Source organism: Ictalurus punctatus, chromosome 20 (assembly GCF_001660625.3).
Source record: "Ictalurus punctatus breed USDA103 chromosome 20, Coco_2.0, whole genome shotgun sequence".
Taxonomy (NCBI): Eukaryota; Metazoa; Chordata; class Actinopteri; order Siluriformes; family Ictaluridae; genus Ictalurus; species Ictalurus punctatus.
The window spans coordinates 21,416,442-21,437,347 of NC_030435.2; the positions used below are offsets into that span (position 1 = coordinate 21,416,442).

Consider the following 20,906-nt stretch of genomic DNA (forward strand, 5'->3'; position numbering starts at 1 on the left):
CCACTGTTATGCTGATGATACACAGTTGTATGTTTCAGCGAAGCCAGAGGACAGACATAAGCTTAGTAAAGTTGAGGATTGTGTAAAGGACATTAGACATTGGATGTTAATTAACTTCCTTCTACTTAATTCTGATAAAACAGAAATACTTTTATTAGGCCCACGTGTAGCTAGAAGTAATCTTTCTGATCACATGGTTACTCTGGATGGTCTTTCTGTTTCATCATGTGCAGCAGTTAAAGACCTTGGAGTGATTATTGACTCCAGCCTATCATTTGATGCTCATGTAGATAATATTACTAGGATAGCCTTCTTTCATCTCAGAAATATTTCTAAAATAAGAAACATATTGTCACTACATGTTGCGGAAATACTAGTTCATGCATTCGTCACCTCTAGATTAGATTACTGTAATGCCTTACTGTCTGGATGTTCCAGTAGGAATATAAATAAGCTCCAGTTAGTCCAGAATGCAGCTACTAGAGTCCTAACTAGAACTAGAAGGTACGACCATATCACACCGATATTATCAATACTGCATTGGCTCCCAGTAAAATCTCGCATTAATTATAAAATACTTTTATTAACCTATAAAGCACTAAACGGTCTCGCGCCACAATATCTAAGCGACCTTTTGGTTTTATATGATCCGCCACGCCTACTTAGATCAAAAGATGCAGGCTATCTGACAGAACCTCGAATAGTGAAGGCTACAGCAGGGGGAAGATCTTTCTCTTATAGAGCCCCACTGTTATGGAACGGTCTTCCTATTAGTGTTCGGGACTCAGACACAGTCTCAGTGTTTAAGTCTAAGCTTAAAACGTATTTGTTTAGTTAAGCCTACCCTGACTAGATTCTGTTCTACTACTTTGCAGTCATAATTATCTTTTCTCTCCCTCTCTCCTTTCACCAAGCCCCACACGAATTTATGGAGATACTAGAGATCCAGATCCTTTCTGCCTCTGAATGGAGCTCAAATCTTCTTTAATTCCAGACTGCTGGGACTACGGCTGCTCCTAACGCCATACAGACTTCATATAAATCCATAATGAACTTTTTCACACTATCTGTTGTTACCCAGATGAGGATGGGTTCCCTTCTGAGTCGGGTTCCTCTCAAGGCTTCTTCCTCTTAAAACATATTAGGGAGTTTTTCCTTGCCACCGTCGCCACTCAGTGGCTTGCTCAGTTGGGATAAATTCGCACCTTTAATATCTGTATACCATGTTGATATTTCTGTAAAGCTGCTTTGAGACAATGTCTATTGTAAAAAGCGCTATACAAATAAAATTGAATTGAATTGAATTGAATTGAACTTATATACTTATACTGACCTCAAACAAACCATGAGATGAAGGAACACATCCAAGTCTGGCCAGCTTGATGAACCAGAAACACCAGACAGGATATGCTTGGTTGTATTCGGGAAACTTTTCCAAATACCATTCTAAATACCTTGAAAATCAAATGTGAAAGCGAACAGTTAGGCCATTTTCAGCCTATGATTAATTTGCCTGCCATAAATGATTTTTATGTGTCTAAACTCAAATACTATGAAAACGTAGCTTACTAAACCATTTAACGACACTGTTTCCCCCCTCAGATTGTGTTGTGTTTTTTAAAGCTGACGAGTTTAGTTAGTTTTCTTACCACAACTATGTTTAATTGGGTAAGCAAAATCAGCCATAATGAATTAACTGGCTTTTAATTAAGATGATCTGTTTTTACAATGAAGACTCATCTATTCTCGACTCCAAATGGATCTGAATGATAAGTGCATCTTCTCATTGTTTGGTTATCTTTCCACTTGCATTCTTTGTTCCTTGTAGACCACAAGGGGGCACCCAAGACTGCCAGAAACATGGCTGCTGTGCCTCTGCAAGTCTCCCTTATATCTCTTTCTAGACAAATCTGTTTCTTCTATGCTCTCCTTCACTCTCAGTTATCTCTCCAATGCTCATGTCAGTAGGGACTGATTGAGAACAACGAATGCCCTTTTGTCACTGGGATCATCTGCTGAGCACAGGTGAAAAACAACCTGTAAACTTTGCACAGGAAGAGATGGCTCTTGGCGCTGCAGTCATGCCACACTGAAATGCAATTACAGCCCTAAGCCTCACTTGGTTTGTACTCTAAGAAGGGGAGAGTTACCAGAAAGCTTCATTTTCCAGGATGCATTAATGTCCATATAAGGGAGCATTTATAGTTTTTTATAGGCTCATTGTTTCTTCATTCCTACTGCACTGAACCCTTAATCATCAAACATTTTAGAATTACTACTAAAACATGATAAAACTGTTGATATAAGCAAAATACAGTACACTGCAGGACCTTGTGCAGGATTATTCACATAAGAATGTTAGTATAAGTGTTAGTGAGGACTCGGTCAGAGATAGTGGGGTCAGCAGATGGGAAGGGAGAAGTTGGTGAATGTTGTCTTTGTGGCTGTAATTCACCTTACAGCCAGCAGAAGGCGCTAAAATGGCTAAACTGATTGAAAGGTTCCCAGAACTTCAGGGAAACTTTCTTGGTCATCCCAGGTTAGTCCAAGGTTCCTGAGATTATTATTTATACATCAGGAGAATGCTCTCTAATTCACCCTGGCTTTCTGAGAGGCTAAATTTATTTAAAGGTTCCCAAAGCATTAGGGGAACATTCTCCAAAACTGTCTGGGTTAATGCAAGAGTTTTGAATTAAGCGGTTTGAATTATTTAAAAGTTGCCAGAATGTTTGGGGAATGTTCTGGAGAGGTTCCAATTGTTTTAAGGCTCCCAGAACATTAGGGGAACCTTTGCTGAACTATTCTGTGTTAGTTAAAGGTTCCTGAGGTTCAAATTGTTTAAAGGTTCCCTGAACATTAGGGGAACGTTCTCTGAACTATTCTTTGTTAGTCAAAGGTTCCTGAGGTTCAAATTGTTTAAAGGTTCCCAGAACATTAGGGGAACCTTCTCTGAACGATTATGTTTTAGTCAAAGGTTCCTGAGGTTCCAATTGTTTAAAGGTTCCCAGAACATTAGGAGAACATTCTCTGAACTATTCTGTGTTAGTTAAAGGTTCCTGAGGTTCAAATTATTTAAAGGTTCCCAGAACATTAGGAGAACGTTCTCTGAACTATTCTGTGTTAGTTAAAGGTTCCTGAGGTTCAAATTATTTAAAGGTTCCCAGAACATTAGGAGAACGTTCTCTGAACTATTCTGTGTTAGTTAAAGGTTCCTGAGGTTCAAATTGTTTAAAGGTTCCCAGAACATTAGGGGAACGTTCTCTGAACCGTAATGCTCAACAAAAGTTTCTGTTTCTGTAAATAAATTTTCCTTAGAAGACCTAACGGGAACTAATAATAATAATAATAATAATAATAATAATAATAATAATAATAATAAACAAACGTTCCCAGAACGTTCTATGAACCAATAGCTGTTAGCTATAAAGAAAACTTCTTTTTCCACAACACAGTTCTTTGTCATGAGAGACACAGACGCTGTGAGGCGATAACAACCAATAATGTGAACATTAAAAAAAAAAAAAAAAAAAGTATTCGTAAGCACGTTTAAAACGTCTTGTTTTTGTTTTGCTTTCTCTCACTCCGTTCACGCTTCCTTTACTAACGACCTGACGGATCCCCCCCTGTTTTTGTACCTTTCCCTCGCCCGTCTCGCTACGTCTCTATGATGGACTGTACCAACTGCAGGACGGGAGGGGGGGAATCCAAGACCTTGTTCATTTCAGCACCAGAAAGCGACCATCCCGATTGTAGTGGTGGTACCTTGGATATCAGCGGTCTAACCATGCAAAGCGAACCAAGCCGACAAACGGTCAAAGGAACGACGATGCTACGAGAAACGACGCGACTTCCTGCCCTGTGTACGAGCTGTCGTTGCTGGGTGATATATTAGAAAAAATACCGGACGTAGTAGCCTAATACGCGCGTGGAGCAACATCAGCAGCAGAAGCATCTCATAGATTATTACTCAAACAAAACAAAAAAAAGGACCTTGTCAGGACTACAGTGTCGTGGGACCCCTTGGAGAAGGGAGGGGTGTGAGTATACCCTTACAGGAGAAAAAGACGGTCCCTTTGTTTACATCAGGATGGATGCGAGGATGCGGCGGTGTAAAGCAGTGGAGATTACACTCCTCATATGGATACTGAACGTGTTTCCGAAAAACGACGTGGCGCGCGCTGCATCCCGTGAGTATCCCCCTCTGTCTATTAAAAGACTTAGCTAACGGTGAGCTCAAAAACCTGGTTCATCCGAGTGATTGTACATGCACAGTGTTGCATTCATGCACAGTCTTTAAATAAAGCAGTGCTGTGCTGTGCACATCCAGGGTTGGAATAGTCTCCAGAATAAAGCATGACCTCTGGATCCTTTTCAGGACTAATAATAATAATAATAATAATAATAATAATAATAAATCCTCAAGCATGCAAACCATTTGTAAAGGAATAAGAAGTAAAAGTCAAACTATTACTAAAGGCAAATAATATGTCGGTATAGGGTACTGTAGTTGAGAGCCTATTTAATGAACTTGTTTTTATTTTTAATGCATGCAGTTTCGAGATACTCAGATATTCAGTACTCATGATAGTGATATAGATAAAGCAGGATCTTTTTCGGGAGTTTCATAAAGTCGTCAGGTTTGCAAGCGAACCTTGTATAGGGGAACAAGAAGAAAAACAATTGAAACAATTGGTAATAATAATAATAATAATAATAATAATAATAATGGGGCGCATGTTGGCTTATTAATGGTTCTCACGTTCGCCTCACACCTCCAGGGTCGGGGGTTCGATTCCCACCGTGGCCCTGTGTGTGCGGAGTTTGCATGTTCTCCCTGTGCTGCGGGGGTTTCCTCCAGGTACTCCGGTTTCCTCCCCCCGTCCAAAGACATGCATGGTAGGCTGATTGGCGTGTCCTGCGATAGACTGGCACCCTGTCCAGTGTGTACCCCGCCTTGTGCCCGATGCTCCCTGCGATAGGCTCCAGGTTCTGAAAAGGATTAGGTGGTATAGAAGATGAATGGATGGATGGATGGGTGGATAATAATAATAATAATAATTAGAAGAAGAAGAATGGCATATATGGTACACACATGGTACCAATTGGTCATTTTTCTTGCCATCTTGTCACTGTGGTGGTACCATTAAGGATGCATGTTTTGGGAATATGTACATTTATATATTACTTTTTTTAATATGCGTACTTTTAAAAAACAATTTAATATACATATGTAGATGTAAACATAGCTGACGTATTTAAAAGTACTGACGACTTAAAAGTACGTCACATGCACCTTCGCAGGTAAATATTAAAGTTACAGAACAGGAAGTACTCTTTTTGAGAGCGTACTATATTTGAGTTAAAGTTTGTCAAATATCATGCGGAAAAGTGTCACAATTGGCTCCAGAATGAAGCAGGACTTGAACAAATTGAATCCTAGAATGGATAATATCTAATATAAATAAAAAAAAAATTCTTGGCTTGAAATCCTTTATATGACTGATGCTTGGAAAAGTTGAACTGGGACTCGTACCAAATTCGCTCTTCCATTTTTCCAAGACGTACATCTTCATTTTCCATACAATCTAAAAGCACATGGGTCGATATACTCTATGCTCTTATATCCTCTTAAGCAAATGGCATTGTGATTCTTTTTAAATAATAATACAATGTGCTGCAAGTTCACTATGGTCCATTCTGGAGGAATCAGTAATAAATCATATGCAGGAAGGATGTGCGGGGGGTGCTGATGGTCCTTAGGGACTCTGAGACATATCATATATTAATCCAATCTGCAGGACACACCTGAGCCAGGTCTCTCTGGTGCACTAGAAACTGGAACACAATGCAAATTTGGATATGATTAGGTGTCGGGATGGGTGATATGCCAAAAAAATATAGAATTATATCACGATACTAAAGGACGTGTTTATGGTGTACAAAATGGTTTGTGATTTATTTTTAAATTTTTTTGGAGGAAGCTATTATAAAGGAACAGGAAGTTGAAAAATAAATAATGTTGCCTTCTAGGCAGTCGTTTTTAACGAAGTACGCAGTTGTTTACAAAGGTGCGACGCGTGAATGAAGTCCTGACTGTGCTGTAGAAGTGGCCTTCGCTGTCTGTGATAGCTATTTTTAATTTAAAGTAGTTCACAGACTTACATAACATCCATAGCTCCGCTTTTGGTTTTTCAGCACATGGTGTATATCAATATACAGGATATTCAGAATATATTTATAACCCAGTCGAAAAAGATTTGGACTGTGTTTTGATGGCCAGTGGATTGATTTTTTTTTTTTTTTTTTTAGTGCATGCTATAAAAGTGGGGTTTTAAATATCCTGCATATGTCCGCTTTCTCAGATCTCGGATGCTGTGACCTTCTGTCTCGCCTGTATGGTGCATTTCGGTAAAGAATCAGAGCTTTAGAGAGTATCTACTGCACCATTAGTACACACAAATAGACATAGTATAATGCAAGGAAGAAGGCAGAACCTTAAGCCCTATCAATCAGACCTTCCAACACACACTTTGGCTGTCAGAGCTTTTATTAAGGGTTTGTTTGAACATAATAAATGTTGTAGCACGGTGAAGCAGTTTCTTATCTTCCTCCCCAATATTACAGTAAGTGAAAGGATGTACAGAAAACTTCACAATCCCAAACAATAGCTGGGGAATAAGTCGACAATAAATAGCTCCAAGGCCTAGATTAGAGGCACCCTACATTAGGGAACAGCTTCAAACATCAAACTCAAGGGCAAAGTTGGAAGGCGTATTACCTATGAAACATTTATGACTTATTATCATTGACCTAGACAATATCTATACCGTATTAACAGGATCTCTTGGCTGTGACTCCACAGCTTCGGTGTTTTGTGATGCTAATGAGGAAGCTCATTGTGACTTGAAGCACCTGCCACCCCAATTACTAGAACCGCGTGCCACGTCGACCCTCCCCCATTCTTCAGGCACAATCCTTTGTCAGATGGACGGAGCTGAACAAAGGCCTCGGATTGCACCGTGCGATGAGCACGGAGAAAAAAAAAACACACCTTATACGGTTGTAATCAAAAGTATTCAACCCCGATTGCAAATCAGGTTTGTTGTCAAAATTTACAGACTTTCAGCTGTTTGCATTGAACAGATCAAACAAAAGCAGTTGAAATAGTTGAACACGACGAACGCTTCGAGCGGTTTCCACAAATTCAACTGAAAATGCAGCTTGTAATGACTTCTCCAGTTTCAAAATTATTCAACCCCCTGAATAGAATCCCTCACAACGGCACAAATATGCAAAACAGGCGTTGTCAAGGGCTTCATTAGTTTCACCCTGGTGTGCTTGAGCTGGAACACATGAAATACCTGAACTGGCTAGGGGATTGTTGAGTGTCACGTTTGACTGCATGTTAGAAATATGGCTAAGTCAAAAGAATGGTCCAAAAAGTTAAGAGAAGAGACCATCGCCCGTCACGAACAAGGAACAGGATACAAAAAGATAGGGAAGCACCGTTGGAAGCATAGTTCGCAAGTTCAAAGTTAAGGGAACAGTGGTTACAATACCTGGACGGGCCAGAAAAATGGAAGTTATCAACGGCTGCAAGCAGATTTCTGAGAAGACAGGTTGTGAAAAACCCTCGAGTGACGGCAAAAGACCTGCAGGAAGACTTGGTGTAACATGCACTGAGGTTTCAGTGAGGACAGTAAGGTGTGTAATAAACACAGAAGGTTTCCATGCCAGAACTCCAAGACGTTCACCGCTACTGACCCAAAAGCACAAGAAAAGTCGCCTCAGAATCATATAAATAAACCACAGAAGTTTTGGGATTCTGTTCTGTGGAGTGATGAAACAAAACCGGAACTTTTCAGCAGATTGAATCAGCGGTATGTCTGGAGGAAGAAGAATGAAGAAAGAACACAGTCCACAGTCAGGCATGGTGGTGGCTCGGTGATGCTCTGCGGCTGCTTTGCATCCTCTGGCACTGGAAACCTGCAGCGTGTGGAAGGCGAGATGGATTCCGTGAAGTATCAGGAAATCCTAGGAGAACACATCATGCCGTCTGTGAGGAAGCTGAAGCTTGAGCGTCACTGGACCTTCAAACAGGACAATGAACCTAAGCATACCTCAAATTCCAAGGCTTGGTTGCAGAAGAAGTTCTGGAAGATTCTACAGGGCCATCACAGTCAACTGACTTGAACCCCATAGAAAATCTCTGGTGGGATTTGAAGAAGGCGGTTGTAGCACGCAAAACCCAAGAATATTACTGGAGGCCATTGCTCATGAGGAATGGGTTAAGATTCTCTCATACACCAAAATAATTTTTTTTAGGAAAGTGAACACTGCACAGTAGATACTTGATCATGCACAATATTAATGGATATTGACTTTTTGGGTTTTTTTATTTATTTATTTATTTTGCTTTTCTTTATGTTTTACTTTAATGTTCAACTTTAAAGAAGAGCTCCCTGAAGCTTGTGAGGAGCGTTGGCATGTTTCAGTAAAATTCCCACCCTAATGACAACTCAAAAACTACACAAAAAGACTTCAAACTAGCCCCAAATGTTCTGGCCTGTTTCTCCAGCTCTCTGGTAAGCTCAATCTTATGATGTTTAGAAAAGTGAACACTGCATGGTATATATAACTTGATAAATAAAATAAAAGACACATTCATAAGTGAATAAAAAAACGAATTCGGATTCCAAATGAGAAAGTTTACCAGAGAGCTGGGGAAACATCACGAAATAGAGCTCTCTCTCTCTCTCTCTCTCTCTCTCTCTCTCACTGTCTTTTTCACACACAAACACACACACACACACACACACAAAGATACCCTGTGTATGTTGTCCAGTCATGTCACCCCTCAGCTCTCACTTCATCTCCAAGCAGATAGGGTGTTGAGAACAACGCGCGAGAACAAAGCCGGCTCAGCAGGGGTCCATTTACCGGCTCTGTTATCTCATTAATACAAAATGTGGCTGTTGATTCTCGTCCTGTAATGGACAGCTCAGACTATAAAACTAATCGCTTGTGTTGACTCAGAGCAGCTGCTGGCTCAAGCACGATCCAGTGATTAGCGATTAAAGCCTTATGGCGGTATTGTAAGGAAAGACTGGGAGATAAGGAGAAGCTGAGTATAAAATTTGTTCTTTGGTTGAATTAAAAATGACAGAGTTCTCGGGGCCATTTACACGACAATGTTTCCAACTAAAAAAACGGAAAACTTTTTATTGCTAATAAAATATAGAAAGCACACTGACTGACAGCGTCTCACTATTTGGTTTGTATTCGCCGATTTTGTTCCATTTTGGTACGAAGATGGTCAATTATTAGTACTTAAGGATGCACTATTTAGATCTTTTTCTTCTCAGTGTTTAAAAATGATGAGCATTGTTAACAGAATGACCTGGAGCACAAGAAAAGCTAAAAGATGGGGTTGAAGACTGAAAAAATCCATTTCAACAATGAAAAAAACTTTTTAAAAAATTATGTGACATTGGGGACGTCTCAGCGTTTATTAACCAAGAAAAGTACGCCGGATCTATCTATCTTGACAAGCTTTGACGAGTTTTCACAATTCCTTATGACAATGAATCATTTTACAAATCATAACTATTGAGATTCTAAGTAACCGGAGACAGAACTCTTTTTTTTTGGGTTCTCCACGTAGATCATAAACCATTGAAATCGTTTGAGAAATGTAAACATTGTTGTGCTTTTTATCCAGAAAATCCGTAGCGCCACCGTTTGATTCAATATGGCGGACACGTTGGCTTGAATTCTCACGTGTGCAGGCGTGTAGTGTTTCTTTACAAAGCGACATCGCCAACTACTGGCCTGACGTGCATAATACAGCGTGTTTAGTCGTTTTCGCCGATCCGTGTGAACGGGGAACGTTTTGACGACGTTGTCGTCTGTATGCGAAATTTTTCAAAAACGCAAATGAAAGTCTTTTTTTTTTCGTTTTTATTACATCGTTGTCATGTAAACGTACCCCTAATTGTTCTCGTAGTGTATGGTCAGTTTGTCTTCTCTTCGTTTCCTCCTTCCAAATTGTAATCCTGCTTCACACTACATGTTCCTGGGATTGACTCTGGATCCACCGTGACGCCAGGGATAAAGCTTACTGGAGATGAATGACATGTTTTTGGTTGGAGGTATCTCAAGGTTGGAGAACATATGAACCAGCTGTATATAATATCATTCATACACACGTCTGAGATATTTTCTGCAAGGCATTATGAGTTCTGGGTCGAATTTCCGATTCAGTTTTTTTCAGTCAAATTATTTCCCATTACCAGTTTCATAGCAGAGGAAGTACTTCGTTTTTTTTTTTCCATTTATTGATCTTCTGTAACCACTTTATCCTGGTCAGGGTTGTGGAGGATGTGGGGTCTGTCCCAGGAACAAGGCTGGAATACATCCTGGGTGTGAGACAAGTGCACCATAAACACACAGAGATTCATACAGTCATTCACAGGACAATTTAGAGGTCACCATTTCATCTTCAGGCATGGTTTTGGGAAACCGGAGAACCCAGCGGAGAACGTTCGAAACACCTGAGACAAGATCCCGAGCTCAGGATCGAACCAGAGACCTTGGAGCTGAAATGCAACAATATTCCTCTTCGCTACCCTTGCACCACATTGCTACCCCAGGAAGTACATTATATTTTAATGGAGCTTGGAAGCTGATAATAGTATTAAAAAGTATTTTTATGTTCTACACAAACAGGTAATTTCCTACACTGGGGTTAAACACTCGATGCCAAACGTAGCTATTTAGGTACCGTTCTTGCTAGTAAGGGCATGCTAACGTTATGTTGGTGGAAATCGTTAGCAGCTAACATCGAGAGTTATTTAGGAATTTCAGATGATTATAGAAAAATTTTAGATTACAGTTCATGTCTTACGTTTTGACTCCACTTAACTCCACTTCATTGTTTGAGTAGAACAGGGGAGTGAAACAGTAAGTTTTATGTTTTGACACTCTGAAAGAGTCTACTTTTCCATGGGAATCTTGAATGCTTCATTTTTTACATAATTGACATCAAATTTTTGAGATTTGAGGGATTTTTTAAATTCGTATTTAGGGTTAAAAAAAATTTCAACCGGTAATTTTTAATTATACCAGTCCGTACACCTTTTTTTGTTCTTGTTGTGATTGTTGCAGGCAAAAATGCTTGATTTCGCTGGAGCTTTTTGTGCTATTTTTTGCGGAAAACTACTTGAATTGGCGAAATTGCAATCGCACGAAATCGTTTTTTGCACGGCCTTTCTCACTGATGTTTGTTGGTAAACGAGACCTTTTAGCTGTACTCATGTTCGACGCACGTGAATCGAAGAGGGCTTCGAATGAATGCGTGCTGCGATGACGTCACATCAAGCGCCTCGGCCCGAATCTGCAAAAAATCGGCGGTAATTTTGAAAAATTGTAAGATCCTCCGAATGTTGCGGAGTTCGCTTGATTTTGCGTTAATTTCTTCGAGCGGAAAATCGCGTGATATGTTTTTTAAAGTCAAATCTTACCCCTAGCAAGTTCAAAACGAAGAAAAAACGTGAAAAAAGAAAAAAAAAAAAAAACATTAAAAATGTGAGTGTATTAAATACACTACGCAAAATAATGATATTTGTGACATTTTTATCATTCAAATTTTAGACATTTCCAAGCACCGTATTTTTCAACAAAATGTTTGTTAACATTTAGCATTTTTTAGCCATCTAGTGGCCAATAATCCTCTTTTCTTGTGTAGGTAAAATTTTGGCTTCCATTAGAGTAATACTAATGGGTCCGACCAAAGAACTTTTATTTTATTTGATGTTATTTCATTTCATTTTTACATCTTGTCTGTATTGAAGCAGAAAAACAACTACATTATGTGAGCATGTGAAACGCTCTACGATACATTTAGCAGGAAATGATCTCACGTTTAAAATATCTCTGGCACTTTTTTGCCCCTACCAAAAGTGCACAATTCATCTAAATCATCTAACGTTCAAGTGGTTCTAGCTGAGCTCTTACAGCATCCGGCGCAGTAGCACGATCGCTCTTTGAACCTCTTAAACGTTGCCTCTTCTCTGTCAGTTTGAAAGGTTCTCCATGAAGATGTACTGTGATTCAGGTACGGAAACTCTCCCGAGTTGCGAGCATCGATTCCACGATGACCCGCCCCGCCTTGGGGCATCTCCGGAGGAGGTCTAGATACTGAAAACAGCCTTGATTGCAACGAGGACTAAAACGGCGATTCGCTTTCCATTGGCTAAAGCGAGGGGGGATTGAAAATGAAATTTCGCATTGATTAATGATAAAAGGTCAGGAGAAAGCTTTCTCGGACGACGTGAGCCAGCATCGGATTCCTGGAAAGGTAGAAGGCGGGATGGCTGCACGCCAGAGCCGTCGTCCATTTTTCCAGTCAGGTTAGCATGATGTCGCTCCACTAGCATAGTTTAGAGCTCATAAACACTTGGAAAAACACTTTACTCAAACCAACAATCACTAACGATGGACTGAAGTTCATAGAAGACAAGAAAGAGCGCTTATGCTAGCTGTGCCAGACTTACGATTGGTGTAGGGACTGAACAACCAAACAGATGATTGGTCAAGAGGTTTGTACAAACAACTTTTGCCTTGAAAATCGAACAACGAATAAATAAAAACGCAAAACCTACATCGAGGGCTGTGTTATAATCTGAACAGCAAAAACAATCCCATCCATTTTCTAACGCTAAACTGTGAAGATACCGTGCGAATGGACTTCTTCCTGTTACGCCACGGATCTCCGCGACTAGTCTCAGTGCCTAAATTATTAACCGATATTAAGCCGTGATATTTCATTGTAAGTTTTGAATTAAATATTTAAATGGAATAGACTCGGTTTTGTAGATAATAATGAATTATGCATAGATAGGAATGTTTACAACAAAGGTCAGCAGCTGGAGGGATGATAGCAGATGTATGGTGTATAGATAGGACATTAGACTTCTGATCAGAAAGTCATGAGTTCAAAACCCCATACTACCAAGCTGTCACTGCTGGGCCCTTGAGCAAGGCCCAACTGCCGAGCTGTATATTTAAACAAATAAAGATAAAAAATGAGATCAATCTTAAGTAGCTCTGGATAATAGTGTCTGCCAAATGGCGTAAATGTAAATGAGTGGTTTATCGTGGTTGCTGATCAGGTTGTTACTACTTGGGGTACTTGGTATTCGAGTGTAACCTTAATCTGTAGTTCCACCTCGTCATCAGTCCACACGTGTTTGTCATTTTTTAATTTTGAGTACTTTTGTCTAAGTGTGAGCAGGTTGAAGAGATTAAGAGATAAGGTAAACGATTGAACTACCTTTTCATTGGTACGATGTTGGTCGTTTTCTCTGCATTTCACTCAGTTCGTAGCTCTTAACGTTAACCTAAACGTTATTCATACTACGATAGTCATACCTAACTGGGCTGGTGTGCTCTCGGGAGTATTTTTTCCATCCAAGAGATGTGGAAGAGAATTTAACAAAAAGAAATAAATCTCTGCATTTTCAACCGTTTGTCTTGGACCTCGGTCACTATCCGTTTGTCTGCAGTGGCACAGTTTTCTCGTCCCCCGGCCTTGGTGCATGGCAGGTTAAACACTGCAGAGGTGAGAGAGAGAGAGAGAGAGGGAGAGCTCCATCAGTTCAGAACATGGTCGGGTCCCAGGAGCCGAGTCTGACACAGATCCTCAGACAGAGAGAGAGGTTGCCCGAGTTTCTAAAACTACTTTATCTGCAGCACTCGCCTCGCTCGGCAAGATGTTCTGCAGAGTCATGAATGAAATATTCAATATTGACAGTCTTCAAAAGAAAATACGACGCTTTTGTTCTGTTGCTGCATTGTTACGGGGTTATGGTAGTGGACTATTGATTTATACATTTATTCATTCGTTCAGACGTTCATTCATTCACCAGTTTAACCTCGGAACTGAACTATTTCCATCTCAACTCTTTCCTAGATTACCGATAGCGGTGCTAGTAGGAATTCCATCGTGCTCGTCGTCTCGCAGATCGCTAACTAGCCGAGCCGAATCTTTGCCGTAATCCGGCGCGACCGTGTCGGTCGAGTCCGACGTCAGCTGTCGAGTCCGACGTGCCGGTTGAGTCCGGCGTTAGCACACACCCGGTATACGCTCCAGAATAATAGAAATAATACTGCGCCGTCCAACAAATTAGCATCCGACTCGCTAAACACGTCACAAACGTTTCAATATAAACGTATTTAACGTGTTTCGGGAAAACGTGTTTAGCCACGTTATAGTAGCAGCAGTATTTCCCAGACGTGAGCTAGTTGTTAGACAGCTTTCAGAGTGTAAAAATAGGAAATACACAACACTATTGCACCTGTTTTCATCACTTTCCCCACACACACACACACACACACACACACTCGCCCTTCAGGGAGACCTACCTGACTTTGGCGTGGAATTCTAAATTTTGACCTCAGAGCGAAAACTCTTCGGTTTGTGTCATTTTTTATTTTTATTTTATTTGAGCTGCAAAATACCACAGGGCCAAACGCTAAATTGAAATGTCAGCGCTCATTAAGCCTCACTCTTCCATCTCTGTTCTTTGTCCCCTCCACGCGCATCGCTCGAATACCTCCAGGTGAAAGCAGCCTAATTTCACTCCTTCTCTCAAAAACCTCTCATTCAGTATTCTCGACGGTGAGGAGAAGTCTACGTCCTCCTAAGATGCCCAACAGGGTAATTACTATGAGATCAGAAAATGCCCATGCTGTTTAATATTCGACTCGTTTACTGAACCCTCTTGACGTGGAAGTTCGCTCTGGCTTCGGTTTTTCGCTCGTGAATTATTCTTCATCTCGATTTCCATAGCGATCAGAGCAAAGTTGATCAGCTGGTATGCATTATTTATGACGGCTGCTATACTATCCGCTCCATTACCACGCATATAAAACGCTATGCATTAGCTAATTGCGTCCGAGAGCCACTGCAAAGTTCCTCGGAGAACCAGAGCCGCTCTTGTGTTTATTACTGAAGCATAGCGCGGTGCTGCTCTGGATTCTGACTGCAAAACGCTGCACTGTTCCTGAATCGAATTGAATTCCCAACGTTTTCGAAAGGCAGCTGTAATAGGTAGAGGAATTTTCTTATCCTTCTCATTCAATATCACAAACAGCCATCACGAGTCATCTGTAGTAAAGTTCTCCAGAAGCTGACTGACTGTAACCCGACGCTGAACTTCCAGCGCTCACTTCCAGGCACGGAAACGCCTAAGACGCCTTTTATGTCTGTTAACCGACACCGGGATCCACGGCTTGTTCACTCGACGGGCCTTGAATTGACGGCTCGACATCTATCTTAAGCCAGAAGATAGCTGACAAAGTCTTCAAGGTCCTCTGACTGAGAGATGAGAATTCCTCATGGTTGTGGAACTGTCCGGACCATGAGCGTGGTTGAAAAGAAACTCGCAGGATTTTTAGTTTCTTTTGGCTGGTCTGGACGTAAAATGATACGTTTACTGTATGTTTACCTTCGCACTCGCGAATTAGTGCTAGCTAAGGATGTATAGAGTGTTTGGGTGTTAACTTTGGCATTTGTTGAGCAGATAAGCTTGTGGGCCACGAGAAGGAGAACCTTGTAGCTCGCAGTGCGAATGGAGAAAGAGACACAGCCGTGCGTCTGCAAGGCTAATGCACTCCCTGTCTGTCTGCTGGCGCCGAAGAGTAAACCACATAATTCTCAAAAAAAGTGAACTCAGACTGTGAAGTGATACACAGACGGAGATATAGATACAAAAAGACAAGCATTCAGACAGAAAAATAGATAGATATCTATAGATAGATAGATAGACTAACAGTCCATTAAGCCCTTCAGACCTGAATTATATTCCACGATTCAGAAAAATATAAACATACCAATATACCAAGCAAACGAGCTTGTGGATGGGAGCCTGGATTCTCTGGCACAGGTGAGAGACAACGGAAGCGCCATGCCCTAAAACCTTTTTGCTTCACTCAGGAAGCTCTGTTGTGGCACCTTGATAGATGAGGACATCATAAGCAAGCCCACTTTTGCCACAGAGGAAGTACATCTTCACTCCCCATAGTGTAGGTTTCCCTTTGATATACTGAAGTACAGAGAGTTTTCCCCTGAAAGGCACAGTCTGCTCATCAATACCGAGAGCTTCAACCGCCAGTTGTAGCGCCGGACAACGTTTCCTTACGGACTCATAGAGCGGTCTGATCTTGAAGAACACATCAGTGTCTCCAGGCCTCTCGTAGTTGGTCACAACATGCAGGTTGGAGCGGAGTTGAAAAAAAAAAAAAAAACGATCCCAGGACATGGTTTCTATGAACATTGTAATATTGATACTGGAGGACCAGTGCATTCTCACGCTTGGAAAACCAAGCACTCCCATTGCCATATATAGACCGACTTCAATCTCAGAAGCTGAGGCATGTTTATACCCGTTTTGTTCTGCATACATATTGCTCATCAGCGCAAACATCTGACTTGGAACATACGGCTTGAAGTAGCCATATGGTGTTAGTGGCTCAGGGGGGTCAGTGGCAGGCCTTTCACATGTTGTTTCCACTGGGGTAAAGAGGGTGTGACACCACTGAATATCACTCTTTTTTGTGACATTTGCAAAAGGATCATCACCAAGCGATAAAAGTGATAGGCCTAGGGACAGTTAAAGAGACACAGATACAGAGAGACAGACATACAGACTGAGAGACAGACAGAAAGATGAAATATTAGACAGACAAGCAATGAGTGAGATAAACAGATAGACGGGTAGATTAGATAAATAGACAGATGGATAGCTAAAATGATAGATACAGAGAGATAGACATACAGACTGGGAGACAGACATGTAGAGCAAGCAATTGACAGATAGACAGGCAGTTAAAGTAATAGATAGATAGATAGATAGATAGACAGACAGACAGACACACCATTAAAGAAAGTGATAGGCCTAGGGACAGTTAACGAGACACAGATACAAAGAGACTGATGGACAGACAGAAAGGCAGACTAATCAAAAGACAGTTGGAGAGGTAGACAGACAGACAGATAGCGGGATAGATAGACAGACAGTTGAAAAGACAGATGCAGAGTAACAGACATACAGTACATACTGAGAGACAGACAGAAAGATGAAGCAATAGGCAGACAGACATATGGCTGGGTAAAGCGACAGATTGGCATACAGACTGGGGAAAGAGAGAAAGATGAAACAGTAGACAGACAGGGGCAGAGGGATAGACAAACACGAATAGAGAGCTTTATAGACAAACAGCAGAGTAGATAAACACAGAATTAAAGAGAATGATAAGCAGATATACACATTTAGGCGGACTGACCGACAGACAGATTAAGCAATAGATGCAGTGAGATAAACATTCAGGACAGAAAGACAGAAAAGGGATGGGTATAGACAGACACACAGACAGACTGACGGACAGACAGGCAAACAGAAACATAAAGAGAGTGACATTACAGATTGTAGGTTTGACAGATATCTCAAGAGCCAGATCCATAGGTAGACTCACACACACACACACACACACACTGGGAACAGACAGAGAGATTGGCAGATACAGATGATAATCAGACAGAAGGACAGACTAGGAGAGATAATAAAATATCACTTTGTCATTGGAAAGTATGACATGATGAACTTTCAAGGACAAACAGAAGCCTGTTCTCATTTCAAATCATACCCACTCACTGCTAATGAATAAAAAATAAAAAAGAAGACAAACTTAGGAGCAACTCTCACCAAGCTTTTTCTTCTTACTTATACAGTACACGTCTATCTGTGAGAACAGAGCAACTCTCTCTCTCTCTCTCTCTCTCTCTCTCTCTCTCTCTCTCTCTCTCTCTCTCTCTCTCTCTCTGTCTGTCTCTCTCTCCTCTGGTCTGATCTGTCTTTCTCTCTGCTTCCTGATCTGCATGGTAATGGCTGAGGGTGAGCGTGGTAATGGTGGGCATCAGTGAAAAAAAAGACCTAAATTGTGTTTGTGCTGTAGAACCCAAAGGCTGATAGGTGTTTTTCTCCACAATATGGCCGCATGCCTGAGTTCCTTTATTGCAGCCGGAGATGGAGAAACACGATTAAACGTTCCGCTATCTGCTCTCGCTAATGGAGGCTTAAAGGCAGTGTTTAATGGGTTGGACTGGCGTAGGGAAATTTAATTTACCCTTGTCCACTCACTCTTCGCTCCTTCCCAACTACGCCGATAAATACTCAGCAGTATGACAGCAGGAACTTTACTTCACTGGGATCAGCTTTTTCTTTTTCTCTTTTGACATCATGATGAATCTCATCAACAAGAATGGATTAGCTCTGTCGCTTTCCCATGCTTTATTCATAAGGCGCGAGTATCCTCTCAGGAGTGTCTTCGGAGTTGAGCGCGCAGTCTGGATTTAAAATGGTCGGAAATTGTCTACACCACTGTTCAGATCTCCAAAGTAATTTGGTAGTTAGATTTAGCATCCAGTGGCTTGGTTAAATTCTTGGAGCATCCTATAAAAAAAAATAAAACGTAACATAATAAGAGGATGTGCCCGGACCGAGTGCTATTTTACTGTATAACTTTCCCATATTGATGCCGTTAGATGTTTATCGCAATGCTTGCCATCTCCTCATTCATGTACCTTATATTCACATTAACCCCCCCAACCATCCCCCCATTTTTTCAACTGGCTCTTGCTTTGGTGTTACTTTGTATTACATTGAACAGCAACGAAAACACATCACTATTTCAGTCCACATTTTCTATCCCAGATTCAGATCGTCCATTCATCTGAATGGACACCTTAGAAAATCTGCACCTGCGTAACACAACCCTGAATACACTCAAGTTTCCCCATGTAAACATGGATGTACCCTTCGCATTTAAGTCACCGACTCAGATAGCGATGATCAAGAGTCAGGTCCGTATTCGGACTCGCTGAAACAAGATGTTCTGTTTAAATCTGCTTGTTCGCATCGAGGTACAATTATATTTGGGAATAGCTTCTGAGAATAGGAACCCAATTGAGCTGTCGTTCCCTTCAGAGGACACACGGGCTATTTTTATAATAATCTCAACTCAGCAGTCTCGCTGCGTTTAGAGGTATAACTGTGCAAGGTGTTAGATAAGGACAGCTATAGATGCCTTTTTAATACATATCGCGATAAAGGTGAGGATAACGACGAGATATTAGGCAGTTTATGATTATAGGTTATAATACAGAAAAGAAAACTGTATGACGTGTATGTGTGCTTTTTTTTTTAACGATTGCCTGCTAGTTTTGGATCTCATTACGTGATTGCGATCGTGCTTTTGGATGTGAGATACAAATTGCACTCCTTGCACAAGGAGATGGCAATTACTCAGGTCTAATCTGTTCCTAGTATGCCGTACACAATAGCGCTCTTCGTTTTTGTATCTTTTTATTATTGCATGTCTTTTTCTTTGAGTGAGTCGGCCTAGAGGCAATTTTACTTACTGGTTGGTTGAATGGACCATACTCCTGATGGATTTCCTTGGGATGCCTATAAACTAGATGATTATATATACAATGCATTTCAACAACAAGCTCAAATGAAAGAACTGTACTAGCACATTGTCCTCTGTCCTAATTCCAACAATTCCTGGCTCCTGGTTTCCATGATTATTCTAAGCTCTAGTGCTAGATTTAACTAGAAGTTCCTGCTTACGAGCCATCTTCTGATTTTCACCCATACTGCCCTGCAGGATGAGGTGAGAATGACCTAAATCGCTAAATCCTGGACGGACTGATACACTACAAGCACTTTTCTAGGGGAAAGTTTTGGAAATACGTGGCACCTGTCAAATTTTGAGTTGCCTTTTGCATTAGCTTACTAGATGTCACTCACCACACTGTTCGCCCTACAAATGCCGTTTGTTCTATTTTGTTGCTCGGTAAGCACCATTCACTTATTTTTACTTACACTCTCATTCTCCCCGTCAGGTCGGGTTCCCCTCAGCGCTGTCTCTGATGTGTATTGAGTGGTTGGGTGTTTGGTTCGGTCTTCAGAGTTAGCTGAAATTATGCTTATACCCATTGTCCATTCCCTACAAGCCAAAGATGGACACCAGCTACCAGCAGAGACACACTGTCTGCCCCTTCACTTTGCCGTTGTTTGTTGGAATTTATTCGATGTCATACATAAAACAAAGATCTCGTGGTCACGGAATACTTTTAAAATAGCCCACCCTGGCAACCCTGCCATTAATTGTCGTGTCCAATGGGCTAGAGTGATTCCAGCCCCAATGGGCCTCTATTAGCGCTTGTTGCAGTTCCCATTTCTGACCACTAGGTGCAATAATATCTCTGTGGATCTAAATGGGGTGCTGAGCACTCTGCGCCACGAATTTGCAAATTCTAGAATATCTGCCAGATTTTTTAACCGTTCGACACTCATGAGAGTTAATTAGTATTTCAGCCGAACCACCACTGATCTATTTTATAGCCCAGAACCTGAATTGCTTCAGCTACTAATGATAAAAATTTAATGTCCTAGCAAATCTGAGCTTGAAAAGTGACATATTACAAACATTACATGTAAATATATAGAGAATTACCAGATTCAAGGATCATTCTGTTGCCTTTATTGCTGCCACAGAGAGCTGTTTGTTTCCTCATCTGAGAAACTGAGACTTGTCAAAAAAAAAAAAAAAACTTTATGATGATTAAGACATTATTACTGACTGAATTGAGGAATAAAGGCATTTCGCTTGAGTCAACCTGAGAGTTTTGTTATTCTAATACATTATTGTTTCTATAGTAATAGCTCATACATAGGTATCTATGACTTGTATGACTTGTATGTCGTACGCTCCACATAATGTAAGACTAATAATAAATGGGGGCAAAGATTTTTTATATTATCATGAAAATGCCAAAGGGG

General features: G+C 40.9%; 1 protein-coding gene across 1 annotated transcript in view; it reads left to right on the top strand.

Moving 5' to 3' along the window:
* The first annotated feature begins 3,710 nt into the window (after positions 1-3,710).
* cntnap2b (contactin associated protein 2b) overlaps positions 3,711-20,906 on the top strand; it is a 54,440-nt gene continuing 37,244 nt past the window's right edge. Inside the window, exon 1 of the mRNA XM_017496150.3 lies at positions 3,711-4,187. Within this exon, the coding sequence (XP_017351639.1) occupies positions 4,088-4,187 (100 nt within the window). The 5' untranslated portion in view covers positions 3,711-4,087. The remainder of the gene's footprint in view (positions 4,188-20,906) is intronic.